This window comes from Anabrus simplex, chromosome 1 (genome assembly GCF_040414725.1).
Source record: "Anabrus simplex isolate iqAnaSimp1 chromosome 1, ASM4041472v1, whole genome shotgun sequence".
Lineage (NCBI taxonomy): Eukaryota > Metazoa > Arthropoda > Insecta > Orthoptera > Tettigoniidae > Anabrus > Anabrus simplex.
The window spans coordinates 1163653493-1163678229 of record NC_090265.1 but is presented as its reverse complement, the minus strand read 5'-3'; the positions used below and the strand labels follow the sequence as shown (position 1 = coordinate 1163678229).

The window sequence follows — 24737 nt, the reverse complement described above, 5'->3', positions numbered from 1 at the left end:
GAGATAAATAGAACAGTACCCCTGAAAAGAGCCTTTTACCACCAGGTACGGAGATCAATATGGAATAAAGATGTACCAATAAAGGCCAAAATAGTATTATAAAACCAAACTCCACGGGTCAGCAGTCCCGAAGGGTCATGCCCTACCAAGTGACCGCTGCTCAGCCCGAAGGCCTGCAGGTGTCATGCGGTCAGTACGCGATAAATCCTCTCAGCCATTATTCATGGGTTTCTAGACCGGGGTTGCTATCTCAGGTAGGCTGTGTGCACCTCGAACTACCCTGACCTGGTCGGAAATCGAACCTGTGGCCTCTGGGAGAGAGGCAGGCACGCTACCCCTACACCGCGGGGTCGGTTAAAGAAGTAATATACAAAGGATATTACTTACCTATTACTTACGTGGACACTGACTTAGTTAAGAATATAGTACAGGCAGCTGAAATGAAATGCCAAGACAAGCAATGGAAAGACAGATGAGAGGGAAGAGAGGACGTGGGAGACCAAGATTACGATGGATGAAATCTGTGAAGAACAGCATAGGACAACGGAATCTGGACTGGAACACAGTTTTAGATGAGGATTGTTGGAAAAACAGGATGAAGTGGAAAGGAACCATACTTGCCTCCACCTGGTGTTAGCTGGAAATAGGGAATTGATAATGATGGTGATGATGATGATGATGACTGGTTTTCAGTGTTTTGACGTAGATTAAGGTTATTTGCTATCATGATGTTCCAGATAATAGGAAATTACTTTTAATTTTTCACACAGTAATTTATTCAAATCCACTAATTTACATTATTTGACCTAAAATTATTTTACTAGTCATTCTCTTCTGTATTTGTGGACCAGTTGAAAATCTCACTGTAAAAATGACTTATGTTTTGCTGGAATGTACAGCATTATCTGTCTTTCTCTTGGTCAGTGGGCAGTCATCCTTCTGGTTATGTCAACTGTGTAGGAAGATTGCATAGTATAAATTTAATTCCGTATTAACCATGATTAATGTAGATATATAATCTTTATAGGTGTAATGTTACAATGTATCAAATAGGAGGATTATTTTACATGTAAATTGATGTAATTATGTAGGAAGAGTTACAGTATTTGAATTACTGGTTCCAAGTTTGAAAATTTGTACCACCATATGATCTATGAAGGATCGAGCTTCAACAGTGTAATAGTTTGTCTCTTGCGTATGTGAAATGAGTAAAATAAGGAATCAAGAAATATCTCAAAGTACTCTATGACCACTTGATTCCACTGGAAGACAGTTTTTCTTGAGTGACAATGGCCACCAAGTTTTGAAATTGATAATAACTATTCTTCAATCTTAACTGTAAATTTCTTGTCTTTTTTGGTAGATTTCAGTATATTTTTTAAGAATGTAAATCTTTTCACTTCGTCTTACAATTCTTTTTCGCCAACAAAAATTATCTGTCATTAGGTAAATAAAATCCTCACTTTGGAGAATATTAACTTTGAGTTTCAAATCTTCCCATAAATACCAAAACTAAGAAAAATCATATTACAATAAGGTTACAATTTTGCCCGCTGCGAGAGTCTGGGAAAACATGAAGGTGCTTAACTGTATCAGGAATTTCTCGATTAATGAAGTCTAGAATAAACGATACAACTTCATTTGGATCTTTCTGCCCTTGGCCTTCATGATAAGTGTAAAATGTTGTCTTGTCAGAACCTATTGATGTCAGATTGAACACATTAGCTGTCATTTCACATAGAACGTATCTTGTAGAGGAATTTGTGGCAGGTGTAAATCCTGTATGAAGTTAGATGTTCTTGCTGCAACTGTATTATCATTAATGCATTTTTATTTAATATCTTTCATTTTGGAACGAAGTTTATTTGCCCTCCTCTTGTGAACCAGGAGTTCTGCTACTTGTAATCCTTTTTCCTCTTTCATTTAAAGATGTACTTCTAATTCTTACAAAGCGTTCGCATTGAGTGCATGTATCCCCTTGTGGATGCCCAAAGGACAGATTGAATCTTTAAAGATACTTCTATACAGGCTATAAGAATTTTATCTCAGGGTGCTTCTTTTCAAATTCTCTCTCTGCAGCTTTAGTCTTTGAAAACATTTTCCATGACATCTTTCAAACAATAGATTTATTTGGTTACATTTCATAAGAAAGACCAATCAGATACTGAGTTTCAAAAGTTTTAATTTTAAAGTATTAGAAACGGTTTAACAACTTGGAAAGAACAATACTATTAAATCAGGCTCAGTGAGCTGCAACATAATAAACTTAGATTACTAGGAAGAAGAAAAAAATTAACAGTTAACTCAAATATTTCAAAGACGGCCGTCATTTAAGTTAAATCAATAAAAATAATCTGGTATTTTAAGTATGGCTAATGTTAAATTACTGACATTCAATCTCAACTACTTTCCTCCAAAAAATTTAGCAGGTACACTACAAGGATTTAGATATACTTAAGAAGGATCAAGTTTCATACCAGGAGCTTTCACAAGCGTCAAAGATTTCAAAAGAATTCAATCATGAGCCAGAAATAGGCTAAGAAAACAACATCCAAAGTAGGATGAAAAATAATCAGAGATTAAGGGAAATGGTTTTTAAAACATTGGAAAAGAATCAAAGTACAACCAAATTATAGCACATAATACAGAATTCATCCCCAAAAGAAAAATCGTCCCCCAACATGAAGTCATTCAATAATCAACAATCATCAAATTAATAAAAATCACCATGGTTACCGGTGCAGGCAAAATTACAAGGCACAATCCCAGAAATCCCACAATAATGGAATTTGTGAATGAACAAAAGAGAATCAAGAATAACTAATCTCCAATAAATAAGATAAAATTAAGAGAAAGGATAATAAAAAAAATTAAAAAAATCCATAAGGGAGCGAAAACTAGAAATAAACGCTTGAGGGAACTCTTTCAGGCGTTACATAAATCTCTGCTGCTTTTCATCAGCCACATAACAGTATCAGCACGTTACTCCCGAGAACATTACTTTAAACATTAAATAATAACAATAACCGAAATTTGGGAGTAAGCGTTTTGAAAATTACAAATGAGAAACCCATGCTTCAGTAGGAGAATTACCAATAGACCGAAATGTTCTTTTCTTTCTTTTTAAAGTTTACATTAATTTGAAGAATCAGACGATTTCCAAAGGACCACTTAAAGTTCAGAAAACTTTCGGAGAGGTATTTTTACGTGAACTCACAGAGCCTTTGATGATGAAAACATTGATGTGGAAAAGGTAACTTACAGTTCCGATGTAGATTTCGATGTTGGAGTCACACGTTGTTACATACAAAAAATTATCCGCTGCAGTCGTACTTAATCCACTAGAAGGAAACAAAAAATATCAAGTGGAAACCAATGTTTCCTTGAGGATGAACAACATCCTCTCACCAACTTGATTAGCCGTAATCCATGGTTACACTGAGGGCTGGTTCGTATCCCACTGTCGGCAGCCCTGAAGATGGTTTTCCGTGGTTTTCCATTTTCACACCAGGCAAATGCTGGGGCTGTACCTTAATTAAGGCCACGGCTGCTTCCTTCCAACTCCTAGCCCTTTCCTGTCCATCGTCGCCGTAAGACCTATCTGTGTCGGTGCGACGTAAAGCAAATTGCAAAAAAAAAAAAACACTGAGGGCTAGCCTAGAGCCACAATAAAACATGCTTGCACTCGCCATTATAGCTTCCAAACGACTCATAGTTTCTTCAAGTCAGACAGAGAGATCCGTTACTTAACAATCCTCGCTAGCTCTGATTGGCTAGAGGTTGCGCTCGCCTGCGCAGAAGGCAGATACCAGTTCAGCGGTGTCTGGCACATAATAACGAGAAACACAATAGACAGCTCCCGTATTAAAATAAGAATGAGCGTATTAGGCAAGTTAGAAATAATAAGTTAGGAGTATGACCTCCAGTAACTTAGAAATAGTAGTAGAAAACTAGTTTGAAACATAGACATGATGTGACACTAATTTCCACAGCAATTGCCAGTCCTAAAACGTAAATAGAGAAGGCTAAAGAATTACCTCGGTAACAACGGGAAACAGCATCTCCATTATTGCATAATGAAATCACATATTTCTGTAGATCCTGCTCTAGTTGCAGAAATTTGGCCATTTTTTGGCTGCAAAATGCTGTGCGAGACTTATTGGTCACTTGAAGTGACATTTTCTGTTTTCGTTAGTAGTACAGATTGCACACGGACACTGAATACTTCCGGCCTGCTGCCCTATCGCATGTGTTTTGGTGTCTGTACCAGACTGGAATAGAGCGCCACTAGTCAGGTCCGCGCTGATTCACTCACTGAACTTTAGTAGTGCAGTGGCAAGTGGTATTTCCTAATGGGTGGTAACAGGAAGTTGTGCTGTTTTTGGAATGTCAAGTTTTTTTTTTTTTTTTTTTGCTTTACGTCGCACTGACACAGATATGTCTTGTGGCGACGATGGGATAGGAAAGGCCTAGGAAGTGGAAGGAAGGGGCCGTGACCTTAATTAAGGTACAGCCCTGGCATTTGCCTGGTGTGAAAATGGGAAACCACAGAAAACCATCTTCAGGGCTGCCGACAGTGGGGCTCGAACCCACTATCTCCTGATTACTGGATCAAGTTTTTTAATAGGAAGGCTGCTACTTGACATCTTTATTTTGAAATGCATCTGAAACAGTGTGATAAATCAGTAAGAAAGTGGTTGTATCAAATATGCAAACTTTTTCCTTCCCCACTTTGAACCTAAAGAATTGGAGGGCGTAATTATGCAGGGGTGTTACTTATGCGAGAAAAGATGGTATTATTATTACCACCTTGTTGGAGTACTTGTTTACCTCAAAACATGTTGTGAAGTCATTATTGTTAATTATTATCATTCTGTAATGGACAATAACATTTAAGAATGCAAATCATTGTTAAGTTTAAGAACTATTCAAAATGGCTCTGGAGAAAAATGTATTCATGGTTATTTGCCTTAAATTTTTAGCCAGAAGGATTATGTGTGCTTCGACTTTGTACCTCAGCATCACAATATAATTCGCTATCGTCGAGGTGTTGCTGTAATAAAAGACAATTTTCATACAGTGTGTTCATGGGTACAATTTAAGACTAAGGCAGCATGGAGCTACAGTTTATTTCTGGGTGAGTAGTGTTGAGAATGAAAGGAAGTTTTGTAACTGCAATGTATCTGATATTGGACTGATCATTGCTCTCTTTCTCTACAGCCAAAAATCCTGTGCCAGTTCGTTGTCCAGTTGCTGGCAAATTTAATTTTACTCAGCGAGGTGAAGTACCGTTTGAAACTCGCATCCTGGGTGGTGTGACATTGTCTCCACGTCCCTTCACCTATTGTAAGGAGAATATCTCGGACTTCTCCGTCTGTGATACGGACCAGAAAGAGGTGGCCATTGATGAAACATACTGCTTGAGCGTGGACCACTTGGGTCGGCCTGTAGACATCTACAGTAAGATAATATGTTGTATTTTTAATAGATAGTTTTTTTCCTCTTCCACATAAAAGTAATTGAAAAAGTATGCAGCAAAATCTCAATTTTGTAAATATTATATATACATGAATAATCCCCGCCATTGAATAACCCCCCACCCTAATTTTAGGACAGGACTTTTTGAAAAAAGAATTGGTTGTATGTGCCTTTGTTAAATACAGAGTCTTTTTTTAGCTCGTTCCGCAGCACCACTCAGAGCACGGCACGGCTGGTGCAATGACACTCCGTCGCTAGCCTGTATAATGCGCGCTTTTCCTCCCCACTACTCACGGCAATTCACACTTATAGAAATCCATTTCTAGTGAAACTATTAGTCTAAAACCTACCTGGCATTACATTTGATGTTCAAAATGTTGTCCTTCAGCTGTTAAACACGCCTGACACCTCGTAAATAGGTCAGAGATGCCAACTATTACGATTCAATCGTAATAATTACGAATTATCCATCATAATTACGCCTTTACGAATCACACACCACAAATTACGATTTTTTGTTGATTTTTAAGTCTATGTGTATGAAGTGTTCAAAAGGATACACAAGGAATGCCATTACAGCTTGAATTCTCAGAATGTTATTTTCGGATTTCTCACTAATTATTTACACCCCTTTCCTGTTCCTCGTTAAAGAATATTTCGAGTTTTCACGCGCTGAACGCAGTGTGTGCTTCCAGTACCGGAAAAATAGGCACCTGTGAAGTGGTATATCTTGCGGAGTTGTTGTCTTTGTTCGTCACATGATCAGATTTCCATGCAAATATGCGAGTTCTTTTGTTTTTGTATTTCTCTTACATGATCCTTGGTCTTTGTTTTGGCGGCAAAGTGGTGACTAACTCCGTTTCATTGTGAATACTGTGTGCGTGACTGTTGAAGAAGTATTTATTGCTATTTCGGTTGCCAAATTTACATATTTTGCTCTTACAGGATATATGCTAATCGTTGTGTTACGAAATGCGAAAAGTTTGAAATAATAAAGCGATTTCTTGTGCCGGAAAATACGTGTGATGGCGTTACCATGACTAGTGACGCTAATAATAAACAAAAAATGGTTCACTACTCGAAAGAATGGCCCTGTTTACTGCGTTCCTCAAAGTCTCATTTCACACTGTTTTGTAGTGTGTGTAGCCGCGATTTTTCAGATGCGCATAATAAGGAAGAACAAGATGGTTGAATTGTATGTTGTTCATTGATTGTTCAATGATATGTAAGTTAATAATAATAATAATAATAATAATTTTTTTTATCTTGGCAAAGTTAGGGATGTACTTCCTTTCTTACACTTAACCAGTCTTAATCTAGAACACTTAATAATAACTATTGATGACAATTATATGCTAATATTAACAATAATAACAGTAATGGTATTAACAAAAATAATCACACTTTAAAAAAGTCATATCTATATAATACACATCGTACGTAGAGTACATTAAAAATACATGACTAATGAGTACTATAACTACTACTTAAGAGAAAGTTTAGAAAATATATACATTTCTGCAGATCTCGGGGGAAAAATTCTACGGCCGCCGCCGTAACCCCCTCCCCCCCTCAATCCCCGTGTCCTAACGGCTGCATTACGAATTGCCTTTCTGGAAAGTTGGCATCTCTGATAGGTTGGCAGACACTCTGTGAATCTCAGCCCATGTGATGTTCGAAATAACTTGTGTATTGTTCTCTTGTGTGAGGGTTGTTCACATACACTTTTCTCTTCAGCATCCACCACAGGTAATAATCACAGGCATTTAAATCAAGAGATCTAGGGGGATAATTAACTATACGATCTTCGAAAGCTTCCCGTATTATCTCCATAGACAGATTAGCAGTGTGTGCCATCACATTATCTTGCATGAAGTTACCATTACTCCTTTCTTATTCCATCAGCTCCTGAAAGAATGGTCTGAGAATGAGGTCTATATCTCGATGAACATTTATTGTTACGCAGAAAAATATAGTCCCTATAATTCTGCGAGCACTTACCGTACACCAAATTCCTATCTTTACGTCATGAAATGGACGGACATGCAGCTGGTGGGAATTTTCTGCACACCAGTAGTGATTGTTTAGACTATTTACGTAGACACTTAAGTGTAGCCATGCTTCATCACTACAAAACAAAAGTTTCGGGTCAACATACTCATCGTGAACTGACTGAAGCAACCAGTCACATTACTGTACCCTAGCGAAACTATCAGGTCCTCTTAAATATTGGGCAGTGTTGGGTTTTTACGGTTTTGCTTTTAACAGTTTTGTGGGCAGAAGATAATGACACATTAGCTTGTACAGTGAGACGTGACAGGGATTTTGTTGGAGTTCTTTCCAAGAAGGCTCCTATTTCATCAAGCTTTTCCTGTGTTGAAACGGTTCATCTGCTGTGTGGTTTCTTGTTAAGAATGGACCCGGTGGTGCGGAACTTCTTTACTAATTTATGTACCGTATTCCTATGGGGAGTGAGGATGCCAGGAAATTTGCGAATGAATTGAAAGCGGCACTCTGTATTAAAAAATGATTTGCATAGGACAACACAATTAATAACACGCTGTTCTACTATATACATCACTCATTAAACACAAGATTTCTTTAATATTCCTACAGAAACGACTCTATTTTAGAGCAGACATGTTGAACACGCTACCAATACCACAAATGTTAAACTAAACTGTTGCTGTGAAGCAATGGTTATCGCTACTGTACTGCATTAGATCATTTCAACCAGTCATGAAACAATACATCTCTCAGCAAATGAGTCACCCGGCCGCGCTATCGCCTTCCATGCATGTTCCCCTGACACACGGAGCGAACCAAATAAAAGACCCTGTATTAACATTGAAAACCATAAATACTACAATACAAAAATTGTAAAATTGTGCAGCAATTCATCACCTTATATCCCCGGCTAAATGATCAGTCCAGGGGCTTTCCTTTCAGATGGTCCTGGGTTCAATTCCCGGCCGGGTCGGGGATTTTAGTTGCATATGGTTAATTCCTCTCGTTCGGGGACTGGGTATTTGTGTTTGTCCCAATACTGTCATGTTCATACACAGCACATCACACATGCAGCCACCACAGAAACATGAAATATCTAATACAGCCCTCCACATAGGGTTGACTTCAGGGAAGGTATCTGGCCATAAAACAAGGCCAAATCCACATGTATGACATACAGTAGAAGTCTGTTATAGCGAGAATGCACAACAGCAAAAAATTTACTCTCTGTATCGGATTGTCATTAATCCGATTTTTTGTAAAAGTCGGGAAAACCCCCATACACATTAAAATCAGTACAAAACGGCGGTAGAATAACACCTACGGTATCCCCTGCCTGTCGTAAGAGGCGACTAAAAGGGGCACCATGGGCTCTGAACTTTGGAGCGTGGGTTGGCGACCACGGGGCCCTTAACCGAGTCCTGGTATTGCTTCCACTTACTTGTGCCGGGATCCTCACTCTCATCTATCCTATCCGACCTCTTTTGATCAACTCTTGTTCTTTTCCTACCCCTACGCTATTAGGTTTGCGAGGGCTAGGGAGTCATTTTCACACACTTCGTGGCCCTTGTCTTCCTATGGCCGATATCTTCATTTTTCGAAGTGTCGGATCCCTTCCATTTTTTTCCACTCCACAAATTCATCATTCATCAATCCATATTTCATTAATCATCCTTCCAGATCACATCTGGAATGGTAAACCCTGACTACGGTCAGAAACATTGATCATTGATCAGATAATCAGCCAAATATGATCAGTCTTCTCACAAATAAATCCACCGGTTTGGACATACAAAATCAGCAGGTCCAAACAAAGACACCACTCAGATACAGATGACATGCAGACACATCAGGTTAAGCAAAGACTGAAATTCAATAAACCAGGACAATTTTCATTTTTTTAAACATTAAATATCAATTCAATTATGGAAGTTGGCAAGTTAAAACATTTAACAGATGTATTGGACCAACATAAGATAGTAATAACAGCTCTTCAAGAATTGCACAATACAGATCAGGACCCATTAGAATCAGGAGGATATCGCCTTTACAAAGGTCCTCCAGGGAAAAGAGTGATGAAAAATGTTCCTCAATTTGGAGTAGGATTCTTGGTCCATAACAGCATATGTTTCAATTGAAGCATTTTCTTCGACCTCCCCAAGAATGGCACTCCTAACAGTTAAAGTAGAGAATAAAACATACACATTGATAAATGTCCATGCCCCAACGAATGACAAAAATAACAAAGAAAAGAAACAGAAAAATTTTGGGAAGAATTGGACCAGTTGATATCAGGTATCTCTGATATACATATTTAAATTTTACTTGGTGACTTTAATACTAAAATAGGAAAAGAAAAACGATTGCGTACATTAGTGAGTAAATAGCCAGCGCATAAATTTACAAATAAAAATGGTCAAAGATTAATTGATCTTTGTATAGATCATGGATTAATTTTGGAATCTACAAGGTTTAAAAGAAGACCACACAAACTAATGACTTTGAAATGCCCTAATATTAAATTGGGGGAGTTCCAGATTGACCATGTGGCCATGGACAAGAATTATCACAAAGAAATTTATAATGTGAAAGTACTCTGTGGGGTAGACATAGATTCAGATCACTATATATTCCAAGATTAAAATAAAATTAACGCCAAAAAAGAAGAACAAAATATCCAAATCCAATAGGAGGAAGAAGTATGAACCTAGTTATTAAATTAATAATAAACTGTATTTTGAAAGGCCTAAAACTCCTCTAAGCGACAATTTGGGAACGGTAATTGAAAAATTAAAAACCATAGCTGAAAAAATTGCTCCCGTTAAAAAACGAAAGAAACATGCTTGGTGGAATGTGGGGTGTGACACAGTGATTCAAAACAGGCTCAAAGCATGGTTGAATGATCAACAAAAGAGAACAGGAAAGTCCCATGAAGAACTAAATAATGCTAGAAAACAAACAGCCAAAGAAATCAGAAGGGTTAAGAGAAATTATCACAAAGAATCATTAAACGCCATAGATGAAGCATTCATACAACATAAGACGAGGAATTTTTATAAAACGTTTCGATAATACCAATCAAACTATACTCCACCAACACTTATGATGAGAAATACAAATGGTAAACTGGCACATAGTAACCAAGAGAATGCAGAAATTTTAGCTCATTATTTTCAAGAATTACTTAATAGCGAAGAACCAGCACAATACCTAGAGTATGACCTTCATTCAAAAAATAAAACACCATTAGAAAAGGTTATACGACCAGATTACAATGAAGTGTTGAAAGCCATCGATTCACTTAAAAATTACAAAGCTTCAGGGGAGAATCAACTAACTGCAGAAATATAGAAGAATGCCAATACACAAACCATTCAGAATTTACATAAATACCTCATAGACTTTTGGAATACTGAAAAAATGCCCAAAGAGTGGAATATGGTGATAATACACCCTTTACATAAAAAAGGTGATAGATCAGATCCCAGCAATTATCGGGGGATATCATTGCTGGATATCACTTACAAAATTTTTACAAAGTTATTATACATGAGAATTCAAGAACAACTTGACTGTGAACTTGGAGAATACCAAGGAGACTTTCGTCCAGGGAGAAGTTGTCCAGATCAAATTATCAGTTTAAAGTAGATTATGAAGCATCATAGGGTTAGAAACAAAAAGTTAGTTATCACTTTTCTTGATTTTAAAAAAGGCATATGATAGTATCCATCGTGAGTCAGTATTGAATATCCTAAAAGAATTTGGTTTACATCCAAAACTTATTCGCCTTATTGGAATTACCCTTAAGAACACTAAATCTAAAGTCAGATTTAGAAATGAACTCTCAAAGCCATTTGACATTAATAATGGACTCTCACCATTATTGTTTAATTGTGTGTTGGAAAAAATCATGCGGGAATGGAATAAGATGTGTCAACCTAACATCAAGATTGGCAGAAAAATAAGACTCAATTGTTTAGCATTCGCTGATGATCTTGCACATGATATGGAAGAAGCTAAATTGCAAATAGAAGATAACATAGGAAGAAAAGTTGTATTGCAGATTTCATATGAAAAAACAGAAATAATGCCAACCTTCCCTGTTACAGCACCAACCATTACCTTAGCCAATACCAAACAAATTAAATATCTTTAAATATCTTGGTGAAATTATAACTTGGAACACCAATAAAAAATCATCAATGGAAAGCAGAACATGTAAGTTAAAAAAAGCACAACGAATTACATGGCCAACATACAAGAAAAAAAATCTCTTTCAATAAATGCTAAACTTCAACATTACTGTTCCGTCATTAAACCTGAAGCGACTTATGCTTGTGAAACACTATTTAAATTGAACACCAAAGCAACAACTGATACACTGCAAAAGGTTGACAGAAGGATATTCAGAACAATCATTAATAAAAAACTTAAGGTGGATGGACAATGGAGATTATTGCCTAATGCAGTGGTTTATAGGGAAAGTGAATCTGTAATAGACGTGATGAGAAAAAGAAGAATTGCCTTTTTCTGTCATCTTTCTAGATTAAATGATAATAGGATAATAAAACAACTATTTAATTACTTTTGGAAAAGTAAAACAAAAAATAATTGGTTTAAAGAAGTTCAGAATGATTTAGAAGAGCTGAATATTACAATGAAGCAAATTGAAAATAGAGAAGAAAAAAGGATTCTCAAGAACAAACAAATAAGATTGTCATTCAAATCTGTACAACACAAACAATATGTCATATCTGATGAAGAAAGGGCCGCCAGGTCAGCCAGAATGAAGAGGTTTTGGGAAAGGAAGAAGATGATGCAAGCTAAATAACATAAATGTATTTGGGTTTGATTTAAGTGCTCCAATGTGGGCATAAACTATGTAAATAAATAAATAAATAAATAAATAAAACTTTTTCGCGGATAATATCCTCACTACGGCTTACTTGTTAAGTTTTCAAAATCCGATGCTGCTTGAAAGAGTGTGTTTAATTTCATTCTGAAAAAATTGTATTACCGTATTTCTCCAAATCCAAGATGACCCACTTTTTCCGTCAAAAAAAATTTAATCAGGCCAAACAAAGTGCTTTGTAACATCATATGAATGGCTTTCTTATACAGTACACATTTTAAAACTATTTGTAGACGCCGAATATTGCTTTAGTTATGCCGTATTTTTTTGCGGTTGTATTCTTTATTTCAGCAGGCTTAATAACCATTAACTTGAACTTGGCATCATACGATCGAAGAGAACCCGTTGAAAATGTGCCGGCAATACCTATTCTACACGTCTCTACAATACGACAATACATCAAAAAAAATATTCTTGCTTACTTTAAAACTGTTACTTTCACTCAGCATCAGATATAACTGGCTACCGCTACACACACGTCTCGCTTCCCGCGTTCGGCCCACTTCAGCGGCTAGCAATGTATAGGCCTAATCGCGAACTTAAGTCAACGAATGAGTTTCTTGCACCGCGGTATGGTAATTCCGCCCTTGCATTTTTTGTGCACATACCTCACAATTTCATCTTAGACTTCTTTAAAGCATCCTTGTTGCGTGCCACTGAATCCATTTTTTGTACAGTACACATTTTTAAGCTACCTTTGTCTTTACGGTAACACCGAATATTGGCTTTAGTTAGGCCTATGTCATATTTTCTTGCGGCTGCACAATTGTTATACATTTCTGAGTGTTTAATAGCCATTAACTTAAAATTGGCATCATAACATCGAGAACCCGTTGAAAATTTGCCGACAATACCTGTTCCACATATCTTTACAATACGACGATCCATCACAAAAATATTCCTGCTATCTATAAAAATTTTACTAAGCGTCAGGTACAGTAGACACGTTATAACTCTGCTACTGAGTAGCCGTGGCCTTCCTAAGAATTCGAAGGCTGACATGTTTTGATGCCTTTCTGCAGATTTGAGAAATGTTTTCGTAGGGGATAATAGAATGTCATTCTCTCTTCACTAATTCCCGAGACTAGTGACGTTACATATAGACACTGTACAACCATTCGCCGCAGCTAGCTATGTATGATAGAGGCGGTCGTTCACTGTCAACGAGTTGTGTGTGTGTGTGTGTGTGTGTGTGCGCGCGCGCGCGCAGGGGGGTGAAAAGAAACAGCGTGGTTACGGAGGTATTTGCCAGTAGTGTTCATTACTGTCAGGCCGCGAATGCAAAACAACCTTTGATTATTCACATGAGATTCATCGGAAAAAAAAATCATGGATTCGGAGAAATACGGTATCATTCCAGAGGCTTCTGTGGCACAGTTTTCTTCCTCGAGAGGCATCACCTAACCGTACATGTATCATGAAAACATATTTCAAACGCATGTAGAGAAATGATAACCTACTCGCTAAAAATTTACGTGAGAATAGCCTTTCCGAAATTTAACTAGACGCGAGAAGATATAAACAATCCTCTGAAATCAGTGATGTGCTCTGCCATATCTTGAGGTGTATCACATTCTTACTTAATTTCAAAATATAACTTTAACATTAAGAGATTGTTTACTTCAGCATTTATTTTTAACGAGATAACAACTGCTTCGGCCACGTTATTTGTGCATTTATTACGAAAATGTGTTATCCTCTTCCATTTCAAATTTTCTTTAGAGAACAGCAGTCCACGGGTATTACTAGTCGACTCTAACATCGCCTTCGAATGTTGATGAGAGAGCTCGCAAATGCACAAAGCGAGAAAACTATACAGTACTGGAGATGATCGATCGCATTTTGTGGCAAACGTTGCAGTTTTCTTATTCAAACAGCGTCACCTAACCTAACTTAACTTTACTATACGTATGATGAAAACATACTTCAAGCGCCAGTAGAGAAATTATAATCTTCTTGCTATAAATTTACGCAATAATAGCCTTTCCGTAACTTAGCGGACACGAGAAAATATGAACTAACCTTTGTAATCAATGACGCACTTTGCCATATCTTGAGGTGTATCCCGTTCCTAATTGCACTATTTAGCATTAAAATTAAATGATTGTTTATTCAGCCTTTATCTTTAACGAGTTAACAACTGTTATCAGACGCGTATTTTTATGCATTTATTATGAAAACATGTTCTCTTTCATTTTCATTTTTCTTACGGAACAGCAGTTGACAGGTATCACGAATCGACTCCGATATTGCCTTCGAATACCAATATGAATGGGAATCAACATCTATATCATTGCCTTCGAATGTCGATGAGAGAGCTCACTAATGGACAAAGCAAGAAAACAATAACGAAGATGATCGATCACATGCAGTATAATGACTGGTTGCATAAATATCGGTGTAAACGTTTCCACCTTTTCAATACTAAAATATATTCACAAAATTATAAATTACACGGTACTAGTTTCGACCCATCTAGGGGTCATCATCAGCCGTATTGGAGCAAATAGAGAAAAAATTGCTGAACAAAAGCGCATATACGCCCTCAAGAAGAAAATTAAAGACAACGAACTCATCGTAACCAAAGCTGACAAAGGCAATGCAACAGTTATCATGGATAAAAAAGTATATATTGAAAAAACAAAAAACTTTTTCACAGACAGCTCATTTTCCATAATCAAAAAAGACCCCACCCAAAAAATTCAAAAACTACTTAAACTCTTAAAAACACTTCATTTTTATTTACCGAACAGGAAAAATCCAAACTCATACATATGAACCCAGGACTCCCCACTGCTAAAGCTCTTCCCAAAATTCTCAAAACCGGAATTCCCATCCGGCCAATTATCAACTATAGACCGAGCCCCTTATACAAAATATCACAATTCATCCAATGTTTCTTAAGAAAAAATTATCAATTCTTATCCAAAAAGTCTATTAAAAACACATCTGAGCTTAGCAGAAATATACCTGGACTTCCTCGAATACACCAAAATTGACAACGAATTCGAAAACATTCTCTTTTGGGCCAGATATGTCGACGATGTCTTTGTAATCATGAATGAGAAATCAATTAACGCACCCACCACCCTCTTAAGACTCAACAATATTGATCCTCATATCAAATTCACACTAGAATCCGAATCAAATCAAAAAATCAACTTTCTAGATTTAACCATCACTAGAAACTCAGATTCTTTCAGTTATAAAATTTTCAGAAAACCCACTCAAACAGCCTCCACCATTAGCCAAGATTCAGTGCACCCCCAGTCCCACAAACGAGCCACATACAACAGCCTAGTTCACCGAGCCTTCAGCATACCTATGTCCAATAAAGATCTAAAAAACGAACTCAACACAATCCGCGGAATCGCAAAATTCAACGGCTTCAGCAATCATTTTATAGAAAGGATAATCAATAAACACAAACATCGCCCAAAAACTACCCTCAAAAAAGAAATAACCAAACCTCTAACATTTTCCACCTTCACGTTCAACAATGATATCTACAAGTTAACCAACATCTTTAAGAAACAAGGCGTTAAAATAGCCTTCAAAACCAACAATAAGAACATGAACGTTTTATACAATACTTCACACATCAACAAGACCAGCAGTTTTTTAAAATCAGGAGTTTATAGGATCAAATGTACCACCTGTAAAAATACCTACATCGGGCAAACCGAGAGAAACTTCATTATCAGATACCACGAGCACACTAACGCAATAAAATACAACAGGTTTTCAGCCATCGGCCAACACATGCAAGATTATAACCATAATTTCACCAATATTGAACAGTTTAGTATTAAAAACTTCATTTTTTGTCCGTATTGACTCAAGATTTTACAATGCTTAGTAAAGCTAAAGGTTCCACCTATTCAATACGTTATCGTAATGGTCTATTTAGAACATCACATATTTATTTAACTAATCATAAAATACATCTTTGGGACCGGTTTCGGCAATCCACTATGCCATCATCAGCCATTGGGTTTTTTATAGCAAGGAACATTCAGAAATTAAAAAATATGCAATAGCAAGTCCTATTCTTACATGAAAAACATTAAAAATATAGCCAAATAGCATAGGCCCATTGTACTATACAAATAACATGTCTTTTTTGAAAAATACAATATTATTTAGTGCATCTAAAATTATTTTTTATATATAATTGGCAAAGTCTATGATTTGGTATACCTTATGTACAATAGAATCATGTAAAATTGATAAAAGAATCTACTTTTGCCATTTAAACCACAGTTTTTAAAACAACAAGTCCTATTTTACATGGAAATATTAAAACTTGGCTAGTTAGTATTAACCCTTTTTTTATGTTATACAAGTAACATGTCTTGTTAAGTATTATATGGTGCGTCTAGAATTGTTTTTTAGGTGCTTAAAAAGACTATGCTTTGATATAGTTGATACACAGGAAATTTTCTATAAAATTGATGAATGTTTCTATAAAAACCTCTGTCATTTTTTAAACACAGTTTCTTAGTTCCTCATAATATGCGACTTGTACTGTTTTAGATAATAAATACAGGTTCTTCTTCCTTAAAACTTATTGACACGACAGTCTGTTTGATTATGTAAGGAGTAGCAGAATCTGATGTGTTTTTTCTTGTTTGAGTATTTGAACCTTGCTTCTAGTATTTTTCAATGTAAATAACTGTGTGGCTGAGGCCGAAACTATGGTTAAGATCTTGAATATTATTTTATGTGCCAGATGGAAATGGGCCGTAAATAGTGTTAATCTCGAACCAGTACGGACCTAAAAAGGAAATAGTGAAATGAGTATGAGTTATTGAAAACGATACGCGGTACTATAGAAAAGAATTGAAGATATGAAACTCACCTCAGGTTGAATGTAACAGCGTGCAGAGAGAGTGAGGAACAACTGCTGAATGTCTAACGCCAACCAGCCGGCTCAGCTGTAAGGAAGGGGACGCAGGAGAGGTTGCGTTCGCGTGTGCCTGTGTGTCAGGGGGGCGTGGGCTTTGCCGGGGATAGTAGGCTAGCGCGCTACGTAATGTTTTATATACGGATTGATTTTTAGGAATTTTTAAACTGTTAATCAATGAAATAAGCATGTCAAATAAAATTGTAGGTTTTTCCGAAATATCATTTAGATTGTAATTGGGATTGTAATATTGATCTAAAGTAATGTAACATTGCTCTGTTAGGTCTAGGAGTGGGCCTTTATTTATTGTTTCGATGATGTCCAAGTCCTTGTTGATACCGTAAAAATTGTGTTTGTATTCCTGTATGTGCTGACCTATTGCCGAAAATTTTCTATATTTTATGGCATTGACATGTTCATTGTATCTGATATTAAATGATCTCCCAGTCTGTCCAAGGTAAACACTGGTACAGTCGTTGCAATGAAACCTATATACACCTGATCTATCGAATGGGTTTTGTATATTAACCGATTTGGAGTTGTAAAAAATATCTAAATTTCTATTATTGGTTTTGAAGGCAATATCGACATTTCTTTTTTTAAAAATATTGGTTAAACGGAAAATGTCAGAGTTAAAAGTAAAAGTAGCATATGTTTTTGTTTTGGGTGTTTCTTTTTGTAATTTAGTATTGGGTTGATGTTTAAATTTATTTATTATGCGTTCTATAAAACATTTGTTGTAGCCATTATAAGATGCGATTTTGCGTATAGTGTTAAGTTCTTTTTTACGTTCTATATTGGACATGGGTACATTAAATGCTCTCTGTATTAAATTATTGTATGTAGCTCTTTTATGACTAGGAGGATATTCAGAATCGTGTTTGATGGTCGTGGCTGTATGTGTCGGTTTTCTGTATATTTTGTATTCAAAAGAGGATGGGCGCCTGGTAATGGTTAGATCTAAAAAATTTAGGGTTTTATTGCTTTCAGATTCTATTATGAATTTTATATCATTATCGATGTTGTTGAGATGTATTAAGGTGGAAGGGGCGTCGGTAGTGCGTTGATCCATTATTATAAATGTATCATCTATAAATCTGGCCCAGAAGGCTATATTATTGAATGTCTTATTATTTTTTTTTTTTTTTTTTTTTTGCTAGGGGCTTTACGTCGCACCGACACAGATAGGTCTTATGGCGACGATGGGATAGGAAAGGCCTAGGAGTTGGAAGGAAGCGGCCGTGGCCTTAATTAAGGTACAGCCCCAGCATTTGCCTGGTGTGAAAATGGGAAACCACGGAAAACCATTTTCAGGGCTGCCGATAGTGGGATTCGAACCTACTATCTCCCGGATTATGATTTTAGTGTGTTCCAGAAAATCTATATAAATGTTAGCTAAGATACCTGATGCCGGCGAACCCATTGCTAGTCCGTCCTGTTTATAAATTACTTTGTTGAAAATGAAATAATTATTGTTAGTTAGGAACTTCAAGATTAGTATGAAATCGTCTATTTCAAGTTGACTAAGTTTGCTGTGAGTGCGCAAATTTTTTAAAACGATTGGTATAACTTTTTCAGGTTTGATGTTGGCATACATATTGGTGATATCGAATGAATGCATGATATGATGTGCCTGTAATTTGAAATTTTCTAGTTGCCGAACTGTTTGCTTCACAGCACCACAACTGCACGCCGCCGAATTAAGTATTCCCCATTTATGGATGGAGTCGGCACATCTGCCATGGCCAGTGTGAATCCTGTTGATAGTTGTCCTGGTCTTCTGTGGAAGATCAAAAACCACTGGTGTGTTTCTCAGCCGTAGTAGATTGTGATATTCTGATGGAGCACTGGATATCCATATTTAGCTATTTAGCTATATTTTTAATGTTTTTCATTTAAGAATAGGACTTGCTATTGCATATTTTTTAATTTCTGAATGTTCCTTGCTATAAAAAACCCAATGGCTGATGATGGCATAGTGGATTGCCGAAACCGGTCCCAAAGATGTATTTTATGATAAGTTAAATAAATATGTGATGTTCTAAGTAGACCATTACGATAACGTATTGAATAGGTGGAACCTTTAGCTTTACTAAGCATTGTAAAATATTGAACAAGACATGGACATCCTCGTATTAGCAAACAAGGGCCCTTTACTCAACATAATGGAAAATTACTACATACACCTAGACCAATACTTTAATGCCAGTCACAATCTCAATGAAATCTCAGAGAAACCCAACATACTCTTCGATCTATTTATCACTTTCCTCAGAAACAATAATGCAGCCAACCTAAACTCAATCCTAAATTTAATCAAAGGTACTTTTCCAAGACAATTACACTTTCTCCCGCACCCTTCAGCCCCACCTTAAGCCCTCTTCCTAAGCCATATATAATTTTATATGTCATTTCAATACAAGAACTTACTGATTTCCATGATTATAATTTTTACAACACCCCATTTATACTTTTTTCTTTGTTAAAAACCTCTTAGTATGTATATTCCTTGTATTATTAACTATTACCATAATAACATCTCATTTCACTTGTTATTCTTTAAAATAACATTTTCTTAGGATTTCGCCAAAAGTGATCTTTGCTCCAATACGGCTGATGATGACCCCTAGATGGGTCGAAACTAGTACCGTGTAATTTATAATTTTGTGAATATATTTTAGTATTGAAAAGGTGGAAACGTTTACGTTGTTATTATTATTACTCATATATTATTCTCAGTTCAATACGGACCAAAAACATGAAATTCATAACCATTAATAAATATCGGTAACGGAAAAATTGTGCACGCTTAATCGCTCGTAATAATGGATACGTCAGTGATGGGGTTCTTACTGTAACCGAAGGATAATACACAGTTTAATATAGGAATTTTGAAGGGACGAACAAAAATTGTCGTTATAACAGGGTTCTCATTATATTGCAAGTGATAAATATCATTATTGATCCGTATTGAAGATACTATATGTAGGATGCTAAATAGTTTATTATGTCACCTATTCAATACATTAGAATTTTTAAATATTTAGGAATTTATCTTTATTTCCATATGAGACATGTTTCGCCCTTCATTGAAGGCATCATCAGTCATAGTGCTACCTCAGGGCATAAATCAGGTACCTGATTTGTAATTAAATCGTAAATACTAAGATATAATATTGACATATTACAGTAGGGATAGTCAATGAGAAAAACAATGTTCATTGATGATATAGATACCAGTATAACTCCGCCATTGTCCGGTCCCAAGTCCGGAATGAGAAAGGAGGAGGGTTTGCTGGTCTGGCACCCAGCTGTAAAATTGCCAACGCCGAGTGTTGGGCGGCGGGAAATAACCTGACTCCCTAAGGGGGCCAACGGCTTCGGGCGAATGAGCCCCTTTGGGTGGGGTGATGGTCCCCACAGTGGAGGAAGTGCCACTGGAATCCATTATGCAGCGTCTGTTCTCCAGGTTAGGGGCGGCTGCACAAGGCGTCTGTACTCCAGAGGAGCGGCCTCATTATCACCTCACTGGATCACATCCAGAGTTGTAATTCGGGACCTAGTCCCACACAGGTGACACCTTGACAGTCAACCATGGAAGGTCTTTTAAGGAATACTCCACCGGCTGAACCAAGAGTTCAGAGAAGGCAGCATTCGGATACGGTGGGCTGCCACCTGAAAGATACCGTGAAGTCGGAGGCACGGAAATACCCCAGTACTACATACACGAATGAGACAAAATCAAGAATCAAACCAAAGCAGATAACATACTTCTCTACACACAACATAAACTCACTCATGCAAACCGGTAAACTAAAAGTGATCACCGACATAATGGACCAACACAAAATTCTTATCATGGGATTACAGGAAATTAGAAACACTGACCAGGATGCCTTGGAATCTCAAGGGTACAGACTCTATAAAGGTATACCCGGGAAGAGAGTGATGAAGAATGTCCCACAATTTGGAACAGGATTTTTGGTCAGCCTTAAAATAATAAACTCAGTTCAAGAATTCAGATCACAGTCTCCACGACTCTCAACGCTCACCTTAAAGGCATCTAATAAAATCTATACTATAATAAATGCCCATGCTCCCACTAATGATAAAAACAACTCCTCAAAAGACCAGGAGGAAACAGGAGAATTTTGGGACCTATTGGACCAGACCATAGATAACATCCCCAAACACCATATAAAATTATTAATAGGCGACTTCAACGCTCAACTAGGCAGAGAAAGAAAATACCGTGACATCATCGGAAAATGGCCAGCACACAAGAAAACAAATAAAAATGGAGAGAGACTAGTTGACCTGTGTAGAAACCATAATTTAATCTCAAAATCTACATGTTTTAAGAGGAAACCTCAAAAACTCAAAACATGGAAACACCCTGACTACACTAAAGGAGAATGGCAACTGGACCACGTCTGCATGGACAAATACCACCACAAAGAGATCTATAACGTCAAAGTCCTCCGAGGAATAGACACAGGTTCAGATCACTACGTAGTTAAAATTAAAATTAAACTCACTCCCCAGAGGAGACAACAAAAGCAAGCCCTTAAAACTAAAAGAAAAATAGATCCTACCCAGCTAATCAACAACAAAAATTACCAGAAAGCAACTGAAAAAATAAAAATCACAGACAAACTTGAAGACTTAGTACACAACCTTAAACAAATTGCAGAAGACCTAGCTCCAATTAAACCACGTAAAAAACACCAATGGTGGAACAGTGAATGTGATGAAACAGTGGAGAAAAGACATCAGGCATGGCTATTACATCAGTCCCAAAAGACAGAAATATCCTATCAAAAGCTAGTAAAACAGAGAAAAGAAACTACCCAAGTCTTAAGAAGAATAAAAAGACAACATCATAAGGACACCCTGCAGTTAACTGAAGAACAGTTCAGTAAAACTAAATCAAGGGACTACTACAAAACCTTCAGAAAGCAGCTCCAAAAATATGAACCCCCGACCCTACTGATGAAGGATGAAGATGGTAAGCTGGCCCATAACAATAAAGACAATGCAGAAATTCTGGCTAAACATTTCAACAAGCTTTTAAATTGTGAGGAACCTACAGAACTCCTTCATTTGGACACCAACACCCCGATAAAAACATCACCAGAAAACATCAATCCCCCCACAATAAAGGAAGTCTACCAAGCTCTGAATAAATTAAAAAACTACAAAGCGCCAGGAGAAGATCAGACCTTTGCGGAAATCTGGAAATATGCAGGAACCTCAGCAAAAGTTGCCCTCCATCAACAACTTGTCTCTATCTGGATTAAAGAAGAACTACCAGAACACTGGACAACAGCCCTCATTCATCCTCTGCACAAAAAAGGGGACAAAACCGACCCTAATAACTACAGGGGAATCTCTCTCCTAGACATAACATACAAAATATTTTCAATAATCATCCTTAATAGGATAAGTTTACAACTTGAGAAAGAACTAGGAGAATATCAAGGAGGTTTCAGACCCTGGAGGAGCTGTCCTGATCAGATCATGAGTCTTAAGTTGATAATGGACTATAACAGGAGAAGAAGCAGAGATATGGTGATAACATTTGTAGATTTCAAGAAAGCTTATGATTGCATCCATAGAGAATCTCTGTTTAAAATTTTAAGGCACCTTGGACTACACCCCAAATTAATAAACATGATAAAATTGACTCTCACCAATACCAAGTCAAAAGTGAAGTTTAGGGGGGAAACATCAGAGACATTTGAAATTAAAACTGGACTACGGCAGGGAGATGGGCTCTCACCACTATTATTTAACTGTGCTCTAGAAATGGTAATGAGGGAATGGTTTAGAAAATGTCCCCCCAAAATAAAGATTGGCCGAAAAATCAAAACAAATTGCCTGGGTTTTGCTGACGATTTAGCATTACTAGCAGTGGACATAAAAGAAGCAAAAACCCAGATATCAGAACTTCAAAACATTGCAAATAAAATTGGCCTCAAAATATCATTTGAAAAAACAGAAATTATGCCCCAAAAACCAACACAGCTAAAAGAAGTCACCATAAATGGTAATAAAATCAAAATAGTAACTCAGTTTAAATATCTTGGAGAAGTAATAACACATAACTTAAATGAAAAAATCTCAATCCAAGTAAGAACAAATAGATTAGCTAAAGCACAAAAATTAACATGGGATATCTACAAAAAGAAATGTCTATCAATAAATACAAAAATAAAACACTACAACACAGTTATAAAACCAGAAGCTACATATGCAGCAGAAACACTCTTTTACCTGAATAAACAATCAAAGACTGACAGACTTCAGAAAATTGAAAGGAGGATTGGAAGAACCTGTATCAACAAAAAATATCAGAAAGATGGACAGTGGCGGTTAATACCTAACAAAGTCGTGTACAAAGAGCTAGAACCCATTACAGATACTATGCGTAAGAGGAGACTGGGATTCTTTGGACATATCATGAGGATGCAGGACTCGAGACTTCTGAAACAACTAGTACAACACAATCTCGTCTCAAAAAATACCACAACAGGATGTAAATGGATCAGAGAAGTAAGAGAGGATCTGAAGGAAATAGGCCTTACAACAGAAGACACCAAAAATAAGATAAAATTGAATACAAAACTCAAGAATACAAACCTCCGCTTTACCCTTACACAAAACAAACCAACAACACGCACATTTTCAACTGAGGAAAGGGCACGAAGATCGGAGCGTCTGAAGAAGTACTGGGAGGACCGCAAAGCCCGAACAATCCCTTCAAAGAGACCTGAACGACGGACTGACTAAAGTGATCCTATGTGGTCATAAAAGAAGAAGAAGAAGAAGATACCAGTATATCAGCCGTTGGCTGTAAATTACCAGTTGTGAAGGATAACAGCGTCAAATGTCAGGGTATGTCCTACAAAGGATAACTTAACATATTAACAATGGGGCAGTGTAAGGGAAAGTGACTTGCACTAATAGGTAAGACCACAGGGTATTTGACAGTGTCCAGCAGCAGTGGTCTGTATGAGGTATTGACGTTTCACTATCAAAAATGTTGATAAATTATACTAAAATTTCAATGAGAAACAATGTTCATTAATATATGGAGTTAAAAGGGGGTTATATTAACTTTTTTATAGATACAGTAGTCAGAAATATTGCATGTCATAAATAATAGTGTAATACCAAAGGAATGGAAGGAATCTATAATAATACCAATTTATAAAGGAAAGGGTGATAAAAGAAAACCAGAGAACTACAGACCAATCAGCCTGACCAGTATAGTTTGTAAAATTCTAGAGAGTTTAATATTGAAGTACATCAGAGGGATATGTGATGATAAAAATTGGTTCATGAGGAGCCAGTATGGATTTAGAAAGAAATTTTCTTGTGAGGCACAACTGGTGGGATTTCAGCAGGACATATCAGATCAGTTGGATTCAG

At 36.7% G+C, this 24737-nt stretch overlaps 1 protein-coding gene across 1 annotated transcript in view; it reads left to right on the top strand.

The window, feature by feature from the left end:
* The window catches only part of udt (protein undicht), a 105258-nt gene that overhangs the window by 31999 nt on the left and 48522 nt on the right, over positions 1-24737 (top strand). Inside the window, exons 7-8 of the mRNA XM_067150940.2 lie at positions 4983-5137; positions 5221-5460. Of these exons, the coding sequence (XP_067007041.1) occupies positions 4983-5137; positions 5221-5460 (395 nt within the window). The remainder of the gene's footprint in view (positions 1-4982; positions 5138-5220; positions 5461-24737) is intronic.